The sequence below is a fragment of the Columba livia genome, chromosome 6, assembly GCF_036013475.1.
Source record: "Columba livia isolate bColLiv1 breed racing homer chromosome 6, bColLiv1.pat.W.v2, whole genome shotgun sequence".
Classification (NCBI taxonomy): Eukaryota; Metazoa; Chordata; class Aves; order Columbiformes; family Columbidae; genus Columba; species Columba livia.
This window is the reverse complement of record NC_088607.1, coordinates 437071-455096: the sequence shown is the minus strand read 5'-3', so window position 1 is coordinate 455096 and position 18026 is coordinate 437071. Positions and strand designations below refer to the sequence as shown.

At 50.1% G+C, this 18026-nt stretch overlaps 1 protein-coding gene and 1 long non-coding RNA gene across 6 annotated transcripts in view; one reads left to right on the top strand and one right to left on the bottom strand.

Moving 5' to 3' along the window:
- Positions 1-15843, top strand: part of INPP5A (inositol polyphosphate-5-phosphatase A) — a 205682-nt gene extending 189839 nt beyond the window's left edge. For 3 of the 5 annotated variants that reach the window (XM_065066616.1, XM_065066614.1, XM_065066615.1), the window contains 3 exons: positions 8688-8799; positions 12615-12683; positions 14294-15843. In XM_065066616.1, coding sequence (XP_064922688.1) covers positions 8688-8799; positions 12615-12683; positions 14294-14500 — 388 coding nt within the window. In that variant the 3' untranslated portion in view covers positions 14501-15843. Of the gene's footprint in view, positions 1-8687; positions 8800-12614; positions 12684-14112; positions 14201-14293 lie in introns of all 5 variants that reach the window. The other 2 variants (XM_065066617.1, XM_065066618.1) reach the window with 2 other exon arrangements.
- Positions 15516-17933, bottom strand: LOC135579725 (uncharacterized). Its single transcript, XR_010473332.1, has 2 exons — positions 17539-17933; positions 15516-17361 (listed from the first exon to the last, which is right to left on the bottom strand). It is a non-coding gene; the product is annotated as an uncharacterized LOC135579725 (long non-coding RNA).
- Between the last annotated feature and the right edge of the window lie 93 nt (positions 17934-18026).

The window sequence follows — 18026 nt, the reverse complement described above, 5'->3', positions numbered from 1 at the left end:
TTCTGCATTAATTTTCAAATGAAAATCGCTTGTGTCTGTAATCTGTGAGGGACTGGATAGAATCACCCAAGAAAGCAGTTCTGTTTGTTTTAAGGAACTGTGGCAAAGGGAAAGAGGGGGAGATCAGCGCAGTGAGCATTACTGCATGAGGGCTACAAACTGTGCTGCCAGCAGAAAGTAAAGCAAGTTCTGAACAGACCGTGGTCTTTGCTGTTAGGCAGGCTGCTCCCTGTGTTCTTGGCTGAAAATGCTGTTGAAAAGCCTGGTAGTTTGGAACTCAAACCCTGTCCCACATGTTGCCTCAGCTTTGCAGTAATTTTTTTCCAGTATGAGAATTTGTAAATTACAGCCCAAAAGTAACTTGCTCTAAACCAGAAAAGACAGTTAGCTCAATCACAGTCACATACAGTCACATCGGACTGTTCTGCTGAAACAAGCCAGCACTGGGTCCTTCCCAACAAGCCAGCATTATTCATAATTACATTTATCCACTTGTAACAGGAGCAGTATTACCTACATTTAGTGGAGTACATTACTCTTATTAAAGCGGTAGAGTGCGTCCCTCGCTGCTCTCCCACAGGCGCTAATGCTGCTGAATAACCCGGTTTGTGAGCTGGGCGGCGCTGAGCAGCACAGCCGGCATGCCCTGCCGCTGCCGGGACAGCGCCTGCCCACGGGACCGGGGGCACGGGACAGGACCAGGGACATGGAACAGGACCACGGGCATGGGACAGAACCACGGGCACCGGACAGGACCATGGGCACTGGACAGGACCGCAGGCACCGGACAGGACCACAGGCACAGGGCAGGACCACAGGCACGGGACAGGACCATGGGCACAGGACAGAACCACGGGCATGGGACAGAACCACGGGCATGGGACAGGAACATGAACACGGGACAGGACCATGGACACAGGACAGGCCCATGGGCTCGGGACAGCGCCTGCCCCGACAGGGCCACCCGCAGGCACTGGCGCAGGTTCCCACTGTCACTGCCCTTGAGCCAGAGGCCGTTCGGAACCGGCGAGGGGAGATTCTCTATGGGGAGCATTCTGGTGGAAAGCAAAGGGGCGGTTGTTGCTCGCTAGAAGAGGGAAAAGGCTCTGGGTGTTTGGCTTTTTCAAATGGAAGACGTCCAGAGTTACACTGGTGGTACAGAAATGTTAAGTCTGAAGCATATAGCAGACATGTATTTTCCGAAGAGGTATGTGAAGCCAAAAAGCAATATGCCCGACATAAGTCCATGAAAAAGATTCAGAGAAAAAGCCCGTGTCATTAACCTCCCCGTTTTGTGTTGTGCCCGCAGTCACGGCTCGAGCCCTGTTTACCCTCTTACCCCTGGCTGCCCCATTGCCCGGGTGACCCCCCTTTTGTTGTCACCTTTGACTCTGCTTGTTGGTGCGATCACCATGGTGTTAGCGCAGTCTTTGCGAGGAGCAGCTGCATAACGCATTGTGCTTTACCTACCGTGTTTGCAGGACTGTGTTTACCCTCCCGAGCTGGCTTAAGTGAGATGCATATCGTGGCTAGTTAGCTCGGCAGAGCATCGGGAAGGCTTATTACTATTTTGGTACATATGAAGCAGCTAATTTAATTCAAACAGCGGTGTGTTTTACTGCTTAGCTTTAACTATCTGCTGGCTAAGATGAGCATATGAAGATAAATTACATGGGGTCATTTGTTAGGAAGAGAACTAGGGAACCTGAATCTCCCTTTCAGATTCAGGGAAACAGAATGGTAATTCAATTTGGAGGAAGAAACTAATGATCTGGAAGCTGACAAAAATTAGATGTGATACTTTGATTGGTCAAATGACATTTGACTGAAATCACATTCGTGCACCAGCTCACACTAATGCTGAGTTGGGACCTTGTCAATTAAAAATATCAAAATATTTGTATTTATATCTTGGGCCTTACAACTTTCAGAGCACCCAGAGCTTAGAGCAGCCGACATTGACTGTCCTTGCTCTGGTGGAAGCATCTTGGACAATCTGAAAGGGTGTCAGAGCTGAAGGGAAATTGTTCCAACATTTTCTTACAGAATATGCAAATAGTAAACAATTTGCTGTTGAACAGTGGTTGGGATTTTTCCCCTTTTGAAGTTGTCTCTTAATCACATGTAAATAGAAAGATGAGAGAATGTTTAGTAAATGCGAAGACTCATACTCAAGTTCCAAAGTAAAATGGACCAAATCAAAACTGTCTCAGCTCTTCTCATGAAGAGCTCCATTTGCATCCATGCTTTAAAATTTCATCCTGTCTCAAGTATCTTTTGTTAGAAACAATTCAGTGATGTAAAACGTGGAGACAACTAATAGATGAGAACAAGTGGTCTTTGAATAGGAGGCATTTCCACACCCCAGCTGTGATGAAGTTTGCCCGGATGACTGCACGTGGATCTAGACGTAGGATGCGCAGCATTTCAGAATGACCTCTATTGCACCGAAGATGGCGAGGCTCGGTTCTCCCGTTGCCGGGGGGGTGTCGCGGTCCCCGCGCGGCTGGGCGCGTCCTGACGCGGAGAGCAGAGTCCGGCGGGCACGGGCGCTGCGGGGTCACCGCGGCGCGGGGGTGCACCGCGTCCCGGCGGAGCTGCAGCTCGCCCCCCGTCACACAGTTCAGCTGTTGGTGCGCGAGAGGCGTTCACGAGGAGAACTGTTCCTGGCCCGAAGCGCCGGGTAAGGAGGCGTTCGTGTGCGCAGGGTGGCGGGCTGTGTTTCGAGGTAGGACGCTGCTGACAGGGCGGTTTGTGGTGTCAGGACACGTTTCACACTGCAGTCACTATTTCTGTCCAATCATCTTGGACAATACCTGTCAACAGCTGGAGTGCACTAATATTGCTGATGCTCTTAATGGTTTATTTTCCCCAAACAACTGGCAAGCAGCTCTCATCCTTGTGAACTGCGACACCGGTAGTTCACTGGACAGCCTGCTCCTTGGTTACGGAGCTCGTTAACAGTTCCTCAAATGTTCAGTTACATTTTGACAACACTGAGTGTTACATTAATGGTGTTGGTTTAATTAGAACCTTTTGGAAGTTTTGTTCAGTTTTGAATTTTGGATGAGTTTTGCATTAACCCACCTGCCAGAAATCCTTCTGGTTAAATAAAATGAGTGTAACTGAAACAGGTTTGTGAAACAAGGTGGAAAAGGAGCTAGAAGGAGCATCTTGACAAAAAATGAACCCCGAACAGCTGGAGGTAAATGGTACAAGTGTCTCGCGTGGATGCTCCAGCTCCCGCACCGCCTGTCGGTCCGTCCTGCAGGGCCATGGACAGTCACAGGATACTTTGCACGACTCTGCTACTGTCATACACTGAGGATAACAGACTGTTTGGGCTCTTAGTCAGTCAACGTGAGCAGTTCAGTTTCAAATTTGCCAGTATTTTAAGCAGGACAGAAAAGTTGTTCTACATGGAATTCCTCATTTCTCCGTTTTTACTTTTAAATACATGTAATATGATTTGTGTAAAAAAAAAAAGTGAGTAACCATACTAAATACTGAAGTTAGGAAGTGTGTGCAGTCTTATCTGTAACACCTCTGTGTGTTGGCATTATGTCTATCTATCATTTATATTTCAGTGATACCTGCGGACCTTAGCTGTTATGTCGTCATTTTTGCCTGAGCACGAGCACAAGCTGCTGGTTTTGAAGCTCGCTGTGTTCTGCACACGGCGCAGAGCAGCGGTGGCTGAGGCGGAATGCTGCTGAAGGAAAAGGAAGGCGCTTCTGCGCGGCTGGACTGCCGGAGCGGTTGTCCCGTTCCTCGGCGGCAGCCGCGGCTCTGGCGCGCAGGGCCGGCAGCGCGCGCACGGAGGGCGGCGTGGCGCTCGCCCTTGGGGATCGCACTGGAGCTTGTAACGCTTGATTGTTTGGTGCAGACTCCTCCAAATTAACTTTTATCTAATCTGCGCTTGTGTTAATCAAGCCTGTAATTGTTTATACAACTCATAGATCAGAAAACCTGTTGACTAGAATTATTAACTGAGTTTTGAATGAAGAACTGAGAGTTCCTTTCTTACCTGGAGGGAATGTGTTAACAGAGGTTGGAGATGTCAGCAAAACAAAGCTATTTTAATGCACTTGATAGCAGACAATCTTATGCTTAACGTCTTGGAAGATGTGTATTACAAGAATAGTTCTGCTCTTTGCATGCACGCAAATGTGAATTTACATTCTTCTTTAAAAGAGACTATTTCTACCTTATTTCAAAGAAGCAGGCGGGAAGTGCGGTTGAAGGGAAGGAGAGGTGTGGTCCAGCAGCAGCGTGCGCTGCCACGCTGGTGTCCGGCTGCCCATCCCAGTCAGTGGAAACGATTCCCCGTTTCCTGAGCAGCATCTCAGGTCTGCGCTCTCTGCGCAGTTCTGGAACAGGCTGCCCAGGGGGTTGTGGAGTCTCCTTCTCTGCAGACATTCCAACCCGCCTGGACGTGTTCCTGTGCGACCTCACCTGGGCGTTCCTGCTCCATGGGGGGATTGGACTGGATGATCTTTTGAGGTCCCTTCCCGTCCCAAACATACTGTGATACTGTGAGCGTCGGGCCGTGCCCTCTGCCGTTACCTTCTGCCATACGTGACTGTGTGTTCTAACGTTACCTTCTGCCATACGTGACTGTGCGTTCTGCCATTACCTTCTGCCATACGTGACTGTGTGTTCTAACGTTACCTTCTGCCATACGTGACTGTGCGTTCTGCCGTTACCTTCTGCCATACGTGACTGTGCGTTCTGCCATTACCTTCTGCCATACGTGACTGTGCGTTCTGCCATTACCTTCTGCCATACGTGACTGTGCGTTCTGCCGTTACCTTCTGCCATACGTGACTGTGCGTTCTGCCGTTACCTTCTGCCATACGTGACTGTGCGTTCTGCCGTTACCTTCTGCCATACGTGACTGTGCGTTCTAACGTTACCTTCTGCCATACGTGACTGTGCGTTCTGCCGTTACCTTCTGCTGTTCCAGCCATGCGTGACTGTACATTCTGCCATATCTGACTGTACGTTCTGCCATTCCTGCCATACGTGTCTGTGCGTTCTGCCATTCCTGCCATACGTGTCTGTGCGTTCTGCCGTTCCTGCCATACGTGTCTGTACGTTCTGCCGTTCCTGCCATACGTGTCTGTACGTTCTGCCATTCCTGCCATACGTGTCTGTACGTTCTGCCGTTCCTGCCATACGTGTCTGTACGTTCTGCCGTTCCTGCCATACGTGTCTGTGCGTTCTGCCGTTCCTGCCATACGTGTCTGTACGTTCTGCCGTTCCTGCCATACGTGTCTGTACGTTCTGCCGTTCCTGCCATACGTGTCTGTGCGTTCTGCCATTCCTGCCATACGTGTCTGTACGTTCTGCCGTTCCTGCCATACGTGTCTGTACGTTCTGCCATTCCTGCCATACGTGTCTGTACGTTCTGCCATTCCTGCCATACGTGTCTGTGCGTTCTGCCGTTCCTGCCATACATGTCTGTACGTTCTGCCGTTCCTGCCATACGTGTCTGTACGTTCTGCCGTTCCTGCCATACGTGTCTGTGCGTTCTGCCATTCCTGCCATACGTGTCTGTGCGTTCTGCCGTTCCTGCCATACATGTCTGTACGTTCTGCCGTTCCTGCCATACGTGTCTGTACGTTCTGCCGTTCCTGCCATACGTGTCTGTGCGTTCTGCCATTCCTGCCATACATGTCTGTACGTTCTGCCGTTCCTGCCATACGTGTCTGTACGTTCTGCCGTTCCTGCCATACGTGTCTGTGCGTTCTGCCGTTCCTGCCATACGTGTCTGTGCGTTCTGCCGTTCCTGCCGTCGCTGTGAGTGACCCGCTGGGCCCGCAGCCCTGGCGGTGCTGGCCCCGTTTGGCAGCCGGGTTTGCGTGCCCCGGCTGCGCTGTGGTGACAGGTCTCGCACCAGACTGACACCGGGAGCTGGGGCGTCGGGCAGCTCTGAGGCGCCGGGCGCTTTCCTTGTGACTTTGGTTTTTGCAACGTCTTTCTGCTGGCTGCTTTTAAATCCAGGGGAGGCATCTGGATGAGCTAACAGTGCGTAAGACACCACAGTATCCATAGGGCCGGAAAGCTCCTGTGCTCCAACCAGGTTAAAGCTTCAGAGTTCACAAGAAGGTGGTTCGGTTCTGCCCGCAGCCGCACCGTTTCCATGTAACCGCAGAACAGGATGATGGAGACGAGTCCTGGAGTGCAGCTGGATTGGAAAGTTTCATTCTGCAATAGCACACACTCAGCAGCGCGTGTCATGGAGGTCTCTTCAGTGACAGGCTTATTCCAGAACCCCTCATAGGGCTCTCGTTTGCAAAATCTAGTTAAGATAAATGGCTTATGATAAACTAAACTGTCCTGTCTCTGAAACCTGCTAAGTCACGAAAGATAATCCCTCCCAGCAATTTTGAGTCATAGTTAGCACTGATCACTTTCTGAGCCCGTCTACAAAGGAAACCTGCGTATTCCAGAGTGTTTGTGACCCTTCTAGAGCGGGAGGGAGAGAGCACATCGTTGTTAACGTCCATGGGGGTTGTTAACGTCCATGCCAGCGTTGCGCTGAGCGCGGCGGGCAGGGCGCCTGGCCCGTTGCGGTCGGCGCGGGTGCTCCTGGGCCGCGATGCTGCTGCCAAAGAGCTTGCCCCACCTCACTCTGTTAATTGTAACCGACAGATCGTTTTGCCTGGATAACTTCTGCAGGATTTATTTTCATCTCCGTCCCAGCTGTTAGAAATCTGATTTGTCAAAGATATCTGTAAACTACAGTAACTTCTTGACTGGGTGATCAGTGCTAAAGACCTTGAAAAACTGGCAGAAGTTTTCACCCTGTGAAGACGTTAAGATCAATAAAGCAAATGGATAAATACTGTTTCACAGAATATAGGCTCTCGGCTGAAGTGCTCTAACACACAGCAGTAACAGATCATTCCAGGTATGGAGCATCGTACTTTAAAAGCCATACAGTTAATGCTGTAAAAAGAAGGACTATATGAAATGTGATTGATTCCTATACCTTGTGTCATAAAAAGTAGCGTCAGTTACGTGGGGTTCTTGAGTAACTGAAGAAAGAGGTTACCAGAAAAAGTCAACCCTTAAATTGTGGACAAAGAGCTTCTCCTCCCGTCAGAATTACATCGTCGGAGTATTCACAGACACTCAGAAATAAGCTGTACTTCTGTATGGCAGTGAAGCAGCAAATTGAATTCTCATAATATGTTTTGAAAACGAGTCTTGTTAAGTTTGATGAGGTGGAAAAGGTACTGAGATCGCCGGTTTGTTCCGGTGCGTTCGGTGCGCTTTTCTTGGACGTTTGCCATGGCTAATCTTCTTAATGGCAGCGTAGCTTGGGAACCCATTTGGTAGAAAGCTGTGTGGCTCAGCCGCAGAGTATCGCGCCAAGCAGAGTGGTAAATAAGCTTCTCTTCCAGCATGCAAACCCTTTTGTTACAATAGCAGAAATTTAACACACCTATCAGGAAAAGTCTTTCCTTTATGAATTCTCTGATGAGCAGAATAAAATGCAACTGTCATTTTAAATATAGACATACATATGTAGATAATGCACACCAGCCTTATGGGTTTTGTTTAAAGACAAGGACAAACTTCATTCAGGCCAAATACTCAAGAAATTGAGCCCGTCATAAACCCCCTGGATTTGCCCAGCCCCCCCGTGCCATTTGGCAGTGGTCTGGGCAAGCAGTGGGCGCTAGGGCCTGATGAGCCGTCGTCAGGCGCAGGTCGGTCCTGTCCGACCGGCGAGAACGCCTGTGCAGAGCTCGGGCAGCTCCGGCCCGGCTCGGGACCGCTCACCCGGAGGCGCCACCGCGGCTGCGTTAGGCGACGTGGGCTCCCACGGGCACATTGAGGTAGATTGGTTTAGGCTGTTCTGTACCTTAAAATAGACACTTTCTGCTGCCTTGGAAAGCTAAGTGAGAATGCGCTGGACATCCCATAGCACACTTATCATGACCCCACAGCATAACTACTGTTTAATCGGCTGCTCTTTCAAATGTCTTTACAAAATAATTTACTTTTTGTTAACAGTTTCATAGAAAGGTACAGAATCTTCTGCCGTCAGCAGCATTTTCCTTAAACCACATTCTTGATTCCTTTGTTCTGAAGAAATGCCCTGAAAATCCTGCTTTCTTGTCATGTCTTCCTTTCTGTCAGCCTTGCTGAATCCGTCCAGCTGGGTTTTGTGAACAGCTGCAGAGATCCAGTGCTCTGAACTCGTTTTCTGCTGAATTATTCCTGGATAACTCTCCTGGAGAAGAAATCCCATGCGATTAACCTTTTTTTTAACTGGGTTGCCTTTTTCATCTTCTGCCTGTTCACTTTCCACAGTCGCAGCCAACAGCCGCTCTGCGCTGGAGCCGCTGTTGAGCTGATTTTTGCGCTTTCACAGGGATCAGCGCTTGGCTGTCTTTAAAGACGTGCAAAAGTGCAAGGTAGGCGGTGGGAGCTCTGAAACCACATGTCGTAACGTTGGCGTAAAGAAGCATTGTAGATATGAGAAGAGAAATAGAGATGGAGCACGTGAGAAGGAAAGGGGGAGGAGAAAATGAAGATAAATGAGTGTGAGAGGTGTCTAAAAGAGCTGCTTTTTGGCAGGTAGATTTGTTAATTGGCGTGGTCAGTTGAGGCAGAGGTCTGGGGCTGCTGTGGCGCGGTGGCTGACGGTTGTGGCTGTGGCTTGTTTGCAGTTACCCGTACAGCGAGGACTCCAGCCAGGGAAAGCAGTACATGAACACGAGATGTCCCGCCTGGTGCGACAGGATCCTGATGTCCCACTCGGCCAAGGAGCTCATCCTGAAGGTGAGGACGGGCCCCGTGCGCTGGTCTTCACCAGAGGCAGCTGGGGCTGCCTGGCTTCTGCCCGGCCTGACTTTGCAGCTGCCTCTAGCAAACACTCGCAAGCTGGAGACAGCGAGACAGCCACCATGGCAGCGAGGAACTGTGACACCTCCAGCGCTCTCCAGCCGAGAACGGGGGGTTGTCCCAGTTAACCCCCTGGCAGTTACCAGAGCAGAAGCTTTCACCGGCGCTGCCGTTGGTATCTGAGCTGCCGACAGCAGCTGCCTGTCTGACCTGTGCTGCGTCTGTACGTGTCGGCGCTGTACTTGTGGGTTGTGAGCCAGACTGGGAAACAAGAATAGCAAAATTAGAACACCCCTCCATCGCTCCCCCAGCGCAGCCCCAGCACAGGTGCAGACAGGCGACCGGGACAGGCTGCAGACAGCAAAACCTGTGCAGCAACAGCTTGTTCCCGAGTTCCCAGCATGGCAGATTAAGGTTCCCTCTGTTGCTGATGGTGAGAACTGGATTTCCCAAGAATCCATCAGACTCTAGACGGGCCAGATCTCCCGCCGCTGTCCCTGAAGGCAGACAGCGTCTCCAGCAGGCAGGTTCCTAACTCGGGTACACCAGGTAAGTGCCCAAACTCAGACATTCCGTTAGAGCTTTAAAAATGTGATTGTGCAACTTTTTAGAATATACAGTTGGGATTGGACTAGATGATCTTTTGAGGTCCCTTCCCATCCCTAACGTTCTCTGATTCTTGGGATTTTGGTGTATAAACGTGAGGTGAGCTGGGTGATGCTCTGTCCAGGGTTCAATGACCCGAATACAGTTTGGGGGCCTTCCCGCTGCCCGTTGGTCTGGTTCCCTCTGCTGCTCGCTCCCCGTCCTGCTCCGCGGGTGCTCTGAGCCCGCTCGGCCGCCCGCGGGTGCCGCCTGTCGCTGCCCCGGTGTTTCCCTGTGTGCTTGTTCTGGCGCCTGAACACCCGTCCTCTTCGCACCGGCCATCGGCTGTTCTGGACCAGAAACACCGGGACGCGGCTGTGTGACACTCGGACGTGTCACCCCTGCCTTTCTGCTCCAAGCTAAGTGTTCCCTGTTGTGCAGAATTACCTTTGCAAGTCCATGTTCTACAGCTTTGTGGCTACTTTTTCTATTTAAATTAATGAAACCCTTGAAAGTTGCTTTTCTGAAGTTTATGACTTTCTGTTTCTCTCACCGGGTTACTTATCTCAGGATTAGATTTGCCGTGCAGTATGTAACTCACCGAGAGGCTGGGGGCCTTTTTGCCATAGCTACTCAAATTTCAGTTCGATGCACTTCCTCACACATTTCAATGTGTAAGAAGTGCCTGCGTGGTATCTTGAAGTTCCATGCAAAATTTTAGACAATGCGTGTGCTGCGGTATTTCATTTTAGAAATGTGAAGCTAAGAGGAGCACAGACTTTATCGTAAAGTAGTGATGTCAAAATCAATGTTATTTGATCTTCTTATATAGAAATATTGCATAAGAAAGTGAGACTTTACCCAAAATATTACAGATAGTACTTGACGCCCATGAAATTCCTAAAGAACAAAGGATTAAAGCCGTGCAAAGAGCGGCCAATGAGGGAGGATTGTTTCTGTTAAACTGTGCATAAGGAGATAGAAGTGTACACACAGGCTTGGGGAGGGTAAACAGTGCAGAGGGAAAGGAATTCTTTCAGATTATCTAGAGGGGTATAACTTGGATATAATGGGAGAAAATTAAACAAAGGACAACAAAGTCAGAGCGTTACAGAAAATGGTAACTGAGGTGACTTGGCGCGATCCTCAGTCTCCGTGGAACACAAACCCAGTCAGTTGGATCATTCAGAGCTTACGTTTAAACATGCGCGCAGTTCTGTCTCTGCAGCGTTGCCTTTGCAAATCATGAGCGCGCGGTGTGGGCACGTCCAGAAACGTGTGCACAGGTGCAGATGGGGCCGGGCCCTTGGCTGCGGGGCCCGCCCGCTCTCTCCAAACCGCGGCGCCGGCCCGCGGCACGAGCCAAAGCGTTCGGTAGAAAGGGTGCTGAACCGGCGGAGGGAAGGGCGGGATGGCCTGACGGGCTTTTGTGGCGCTGCACCGCGAGCGGTGTTTGCCTTGCTGGTGGGAATTTATTCCACTGCTGAGACTTACGCTTTGAGGCTTTAAAAGGAGCTGTGCTGAAAGTAAAAGCAAATTTTAATTAACCGCTTACACTTAAAATATATATGTAAATGCCTGTGAATTTTTGAAGAATTTTTGGTTGTAACTAGCTACAGGAAACTCCTAAAGGAAGGCGCGTATGCACAGTCTCCACACTGTGCGGTGCTCGGCTACACAGTAGGCATTACAGATTGTACAGACATGGGCTGTAAACAGCTCCCATGCAACATCATCGATCATGCCATGCTCGGTTACCTCACCAGCATGTTATTTTATGCTTCCTGAGCCCTAAAACACCAAAGGTTGCTGCTGCGGGGAGCTGCCGCGCCGCCTGATCGCATGAAGTAATGAATGCTCAGCCGAGTGTACGCTGTTTCTGCTTGTGCGCCGCTGTAATTTGTTTATCTGTCTAAAGATTATGCACTTGAAAATCCACAATTTTATGCTGCCTTTGTAAATTATCAAGTCGCTTTTGATGAATGTATCCCCGCTTCCGATGCTGGTGGCATTATGATCTTGAAATATTGGAAAGTGCTCATGCATACAATGCGGAAGGTTATGTTTTTATATTTTTGGCAGACAACCGTGCTATAAAGTAAATCTGACCTTAAGCTTCCTTGCTGCATTAAATATAATTCAGTTTTAACTTTATAGTCCTAAATGCTACTGTTTATAGAAAGTTATTGCCCAGTCAGACTTGACTGATTAGAGATGAGAAGGTCTTGACTGTTTCAGACAAAATAAATTAGTACTGCCAACTAGTTTAAAGCGCCTCTGTGATTGTGTCAGAGACGTGGATGCGCAGATTGCACATTTAATTAGCTTATAGGAATAGTTTAGCATAGTAAGAAATTGTCTTGTATGGCAATGTATTTGCATTTAGACCTGAAGCACTGTGCTAGAATCAAAACAAATTCAGAAAATCACGTTTATTCCAAATGGCAGAAAGATGAGCACATTTTATTATTCATTAAACTATAAATGCTAAAGAAGTCGGTGTATAGGGATAAAGTTCGAGATGGAACAAAATGAAAGCAATTCGTAACAGAGACCGGAGCAATGTCAGCTCTCATTTGCTGCTGGCTTTCTTAAAATCACTTGATGCTGTTTTTCATATGAAGAAATGTATCTCATAGAAATGGTTAAAGATTATACCCATAAACTGTAAAGAACTCGTTCATCTCTCTGAACTTTCGCGTTCACCTGTGTGGTGAAATCAGAGGCTCTGACAGAGCCGTGTGGATTGCGCTGCGTTGGGAGAGCAGCGTGGATCCCCCGGCCCGGTAGCAACGTGTGTTTTGGGAAGGCGGCCCCTGTGCGGGTGTCCCTGGCCGAGGGCTGGAGCGCGGCCCGGGCGGGCCCTGCGTCCGTCCGTCCGTCTGTCCCGGCGCTGCCCCCGAGCTCCTGAGCTCCCGGCAGCCAGAGCGCCGCGCTGACCCCAGGAGTTATTTCACATGGGTAAATCGCACAGATCACTGCAAGCGGACATAAAAATACATTCTGCACCCTCTTCGTTTGGAAAAGACAATCAGAGATGTGTTAATGTCACTTCGTTCAGATCTGGTTTGAATTATTTGCATAAACTCTTTTCATGTTTCTTTCTGTTTCTGTAATATGGAGAATACTTGAACTGACTTGTGTTTTGTTGTCTTTTCTTTAACCAGTCAGAAAATGATGAGAAGATAGTAATATATGACCACATTGGGCCAAATGTCTGCATGGGCGATCACAAGGTAATTCATTAAACATTCTAGTATTGTATCTTCTAAGTATTTTTCTTTAGGAATGAAAATGTATGCACTGGTTTATGTTAATTTTATATTTAACTGTTTATTCGTTTAAAGCCTTGAAAATGTTTTAAAGTTGCGTTCAGCTGGATGTTAGAGTAGATCCTCGTGTGCAGTGGGATGAAGAGCAGGCGGCGGGTGCTGCAGGGAGCGCGGCGCGGCGCGGCGCCACGGGCAGGACCGCGCGCCTGGGCGGCGCTTGTCCAGCAAAAGCGCTTTCGCTGGCTTATCAGAATTGCTTACAAAACACAGTTTCAATTAATTTGGTGCCTAGCTGCATTTTAGTAAAATAATATGTTGGCAGTTCCACAGTTAACAAGTGAGAAAAAAGATAGAGAACTGCATAAATACCAGTTGGTAAAGTGAAGAAAAAGACATGAATTTTATAAACAATAGCCTCTGCTGAAGATGCGCTGTGGCGTCTAGGTCAGCAATACAGCACCTGAGTGTGTGCTGGCTTTGATAAACTGATGGAGGAGTAGGAGGTGATGTGTGAAAGCCTGCAGAAAAACAGTGTGAAACACAGCAAAACTTAACCACAGACACGGACAAGCTCGCCCACTGTCCGACAGCAGTGAGGAGTCAGTCCCCGAGAACGTGCCGAGGGTGCAGTGATGGTGACAGGGACTTACAGTGTGTGTGCGTGTGTACAGATACATCCGGAGTCATTGCAGTGTGTGTGTGTGTGTGTGTGTGTGTGTGTGTACAGCTACATCCAGAGTCATTACTCTGTGTGTGTGTATGTACAGGTACATCCAGAGTCATTGCAGTATGTGTGTGTGTGTGTGTGTATGTACAGGTATGTCCAGAGTCGTTACAGTGTGTGTGTGTGTGTGTGTGTGTACAGGTACGTCCAGAGTCGTTGCAGTGTGCTCACAGGTGCTCAGAGTCGCGCGGTAGCTGTATTGACTCTCGTGGCCTGTACTCCTGTGAGCACAGTGTTGTTTTGCCCAGGAAATGTGCTCAAGCTGTTGGGTCCGCAGTCCCCAGGTTGGGTTTAACGCACAGAAGTTCAGTAACGTGCAGAGTTTGTGTCCGCAGCTGCAGGACAGAGTCCAGGAGCAGCCGTGGTGGTTTCTGTTGTCACCGGGGTCCTTCACGTGGCGTTTTTAGGGCGGCACGTCGAGCGGGGCTGTGACAAAAGGCCGTTAACTGTGTGGGACCCGTCTGTGCCCACAGAGGTCACGTTTGCCCTTAGATGTCAGTGGGAGCAGAGACGTGAAAGGAGACGATGCAGTTCTCCGTGCATTTTGTAGTTTGATTAATCAAAAAAATTATTGCCACATTGCGTTTCCAGTCGTAGAGAATTGTTTTTGTTGTGTTCACTATTTCCATTTCCACTGTGTAACTTGTGTTTCTCCCTGACTTGCTGCAGCCTGTGTTCCTGTCCTTTCGAATAGCGGCTGGGGCAGGTAAACCTATTGCAAATGTGCACAAGTGTTGTGTCGTGCAGTGATGTGGTGGTAAATATCATTTTTTTCCTTTACGTTTACATTTTCTACATCGTTTCCCCTGTGTTTATTTTTCTTTTTAAAAAAATGCCAATTCTGCAACAGGAAGAAGATGCGTGCGGAATGAGAAGATTTTCCGTGAGCCCGCGCTGTAGCGAGGGAGGGGTCGCGCGGTGGCGCACACGCGGTGGCACGGCTGTGTCGCAGATGGGTCCGGGCGCCGCGGCGCAGACCGCGGGTCGCCCCTGCCGCAGCGCGACCCTGCCCGACAGCTCACATACCTCACGGCCCCGTGTCCCGCGACATCCCTAGAAACGTGGAATTATTTTTATATCTACGCCACAGTTCTGTTGCCAAAACTCTAAACAGACAGCAGAGATGTTATGTATTTTAGATTTCACAGCGTTCCACTTTTAATGAGTGTTTGTCCATGTGGAAAAGCTATTGCAGCATATTCTAAACTTCTAAAGGTGTCATGCCTAACATTATATATCTTTACCACTCCAGGGTTTTGTACATTGGATTGTATAGATAGAGATACTGATGGTTTTAAACGGTATTTTCTTTGTTGACCAAGGCTTATGGTTTGTGTTTCAGTTTTAGTGTTTAGTTTTTCATTTTTATAATTTTTTCTCATGTTATATACTATACTGCCATGTTACATGGTTTTGAATCACACAGCAGCTGCTTTCTATACATACATATATATATGTGTGTGTATATATATGTATGTATGTGTACATATACACAGATATATAAATAATTTATAAACCTGACCAAAAGTTATGCTAAATATACTTTCCAATATGAATGCTTGAGAGTGCCATATCAGCAGTTAGTGTTGAGTCTTAGCAGGTTTAGTTCAGTGTACATCAACAACCAACCTTTATATAATAAATACTATATAGCAGTGCCATCCTGGATACAGATATATAGCATACTATATAGCACATATATTAGCGGTTTCACTTTGTTACTCCTATAATCCCTTCTTTCTATGTAATATTAAGGATTGAATGTGAAGTTCTTAGCTAGGTTTGGGTGTAACTTTCCAGAATTTTGTAAACTGTTTTGTCCGTCTTTTGTTACTGTTCTATGGTGCCAAGTATTCTATATTGAAACTATAACAACACGGGAGAATAAAATAATAGTCTGCTTCAGGTAGCACCAGTATTGGGCACAGACTGTATTTGTACAGCGTTAAAGGAAAAAGGACTGTACATTTTCCTGGTTAGTAGCTCAGTGCAGCCTACAATATAATCTCGTTACAAACATTTTTCTCCCGCCACTAAATACAACATTAAAAGCTGATTAGGGAGTCTGTTGATGAAACACAAATGTATGTTTTATTGATTTAATTTAGAACACTACAGAGTTCATGGACTGCGTGATGGCATTAGATTGATGCTTGATTTTGATATAAATCACTACCATTTAAAATTATTCGATGTCCGCTTGCAGAGTGTTTTCTCAGCAGCAGGGTCTGGTTTGTGCTCAGCCCTGCTGCCCGAGGGGCGTCCGCGGCTCCGCGGCGTTACCGTGCCGCGCTGTAACCGCACGGCAGTTCTGTGTAAGCGAACGCGACTCACAGTAACGTCCGAGGCCTTTACAAGTGAGTACTCCGGTTCTCAAGCAATAAAACTGATCGTGGTGAATACGGCTGTGTCTGTCCCTTTAATTTGGGCATTGGGGATTATGGGGAAATTAGTAAATGGTCACATTTCTTATTAATGAGTTGCCTTTTAATGTCCTGCCAATTAACGGGGTTATTATTTTTCCCATGAAAACCTGTGTAATAGAACACAGTCCTGGTGTTGATCAAAACACGGTACGAAGCGAGGAGGCGGTCAGGAGTTCGTATCCGAGCGCTGATGTACAGAGGAGTGCACCTTCATGAGCCGTTCCCGAGGTGCCAGCTCCCAGCAGTTCAGTCGGTGTGCACCGTAAACTGCTTCGTGATTACCTCCGGTTCAGAAATAAAAACATAAAATAAAAACACAACTGCTGCCTTTTCAGCCTCTGGCTGAAGCCTCGTTTGTAGATGAATTCACCAGAGCTATGAACTGCAAGACCATAAATAGCCCTAATCCATCTCGAGGCGTTAGTTAGTTACACAGGTAACCTGACAAGGTAAATTGTTGAAAGTCTCAAATTTAACCCGCAGAGGTTCAAGAGACGCATGTAAACGAGAGCCCGGAGGCGTTTTGTGGGGCAGGTGCGGTGCCCGGGACGTTTCCCATCCGCGGGGCCCGGCCCGGGAGCGGCTCCGCCCGTTCGGGCTGCCGGACCCATCGCCCGAGCCCGGACCCGGACCCGGGCCCATCATCTGCCGGACCCATCGCCGAGCCGGCGGCGGCTCCGGGCGCGGGGGCAGCGGCCGCGGCCCCGCGCTGTTCGCCACCCGGGCGCATCACAAAGCGCCCTGTGCTGTAAAGATACCCATCGCTGAACACAGAGTTCCGACTTCCTTGGGGCGCGTTTCGTTTAAAGATACACGGGAAGGAGCAGGTGTGACTAATCCGGCTTTCAGGTGCGGGTATTTTCACTTAGGAGGCAGAAAACTACCTTTGCTTCTTCGTGCGGTTCCAGTGCCCTGTATCAGTGTGTTCAAAGCCCAGGCGAAGATTAGTTTCTAAACTTGCTTTACTCTGTCTGTAACCCTGGTACAACTCGAGTGAGGTCTCGCCAACCCACCGCTTTCAGTGAGTAAAAACGTGGGGGGCCACCTCCCTTCCCTGCAATCGGGCGAGGAGCTGCAGAGATCCGAGTGAAACGGAGCGAAGGGGCGGCCCGGAGCGGCGGCGCCGGCACCCAGAGGGGAGCGGCGCTCGGCGGCCGCCAGCGGCACAGCCGGGCCGGGCGGTTCCGCGGCGCGGCGGGAACAGTCAGAGCCACAACCGGGCCCGGGGCGGCTCCGCGGCCCGTTCCTGCAGCGGGAGCGGCACCGGCGCGGACGAGGGACAGCGCCGGGTCCAGCGCTTGGCCGGTGAGCGCTGGGCGGGCGGGCCTGGAGCGGCCGGGGCCGCAGCTGCTGCTCCGTGGGACCGGGCGGGCGGCCGGGGGCGGCGCATCCGTGCTCGGCGCGGGGAGCCCGGGGGCCCCGGCCTGGCGCTGCGGAGGGCTGGTGCCGGTCGGCGCGGCTGCGCTACGGGAGGCAGTTGCATTTGCTCAGGCTGCGAAGCAGTAGTTAAGACATGGAAAGAAAATAATGTCTCAGTCGTTTAAAAAAAAAGGTAAAAAAAGCAGCTTGCCGACGGGTCTGGCTTACACCACCGGGCCTCCAATGTGCCCGGGAGGAGAAGAGCAAAGCCTTGGGCAGCTGCAAGGCAGCTCGACGGCTGCTTGATTACCTGGGTCTCGTTGTGGGTGAACACGACCTGCAGGTGCACGGACGCTGCTGTGTGTGCGGGCAGAGGCGCATCTTCCCAGGAGCTCGGCAGGAAGGAGGGGAAAGGCAGATCGCGCTTGTTCCACCGCTAAGCTCAGCGACTTCGCATTCGGCTGTTTTGCAGCGGCCGCGTCCGGGTAGCGCAGTGGGACGTGTCCAGCGCCTGCCTCCCCCCGCCCCGGAGCAGATCACACAACCTGCCGGTGGCTTTTCCGTGCACGGACCCGGTGCGGTCTCGGCCCCGCCAGCGGCTCCTTCTCCCCAGGCGGAGCGGCGGGGCCGGGCTCCGGGCTGCCCGCGCCGGCCGGGGAAGCGGAGGCCGCGGGCCCCGAGGCTGCGGCCCGTCCGGGCGGTTGCGGGCGCGGACAACCGAACCTCGGCCCGACCCGGCGGCGCCCCGGGGAAACGGCCGAGGCGAGGGCAGGCGCTGGCCGAGCGGCTCTGGAGAGA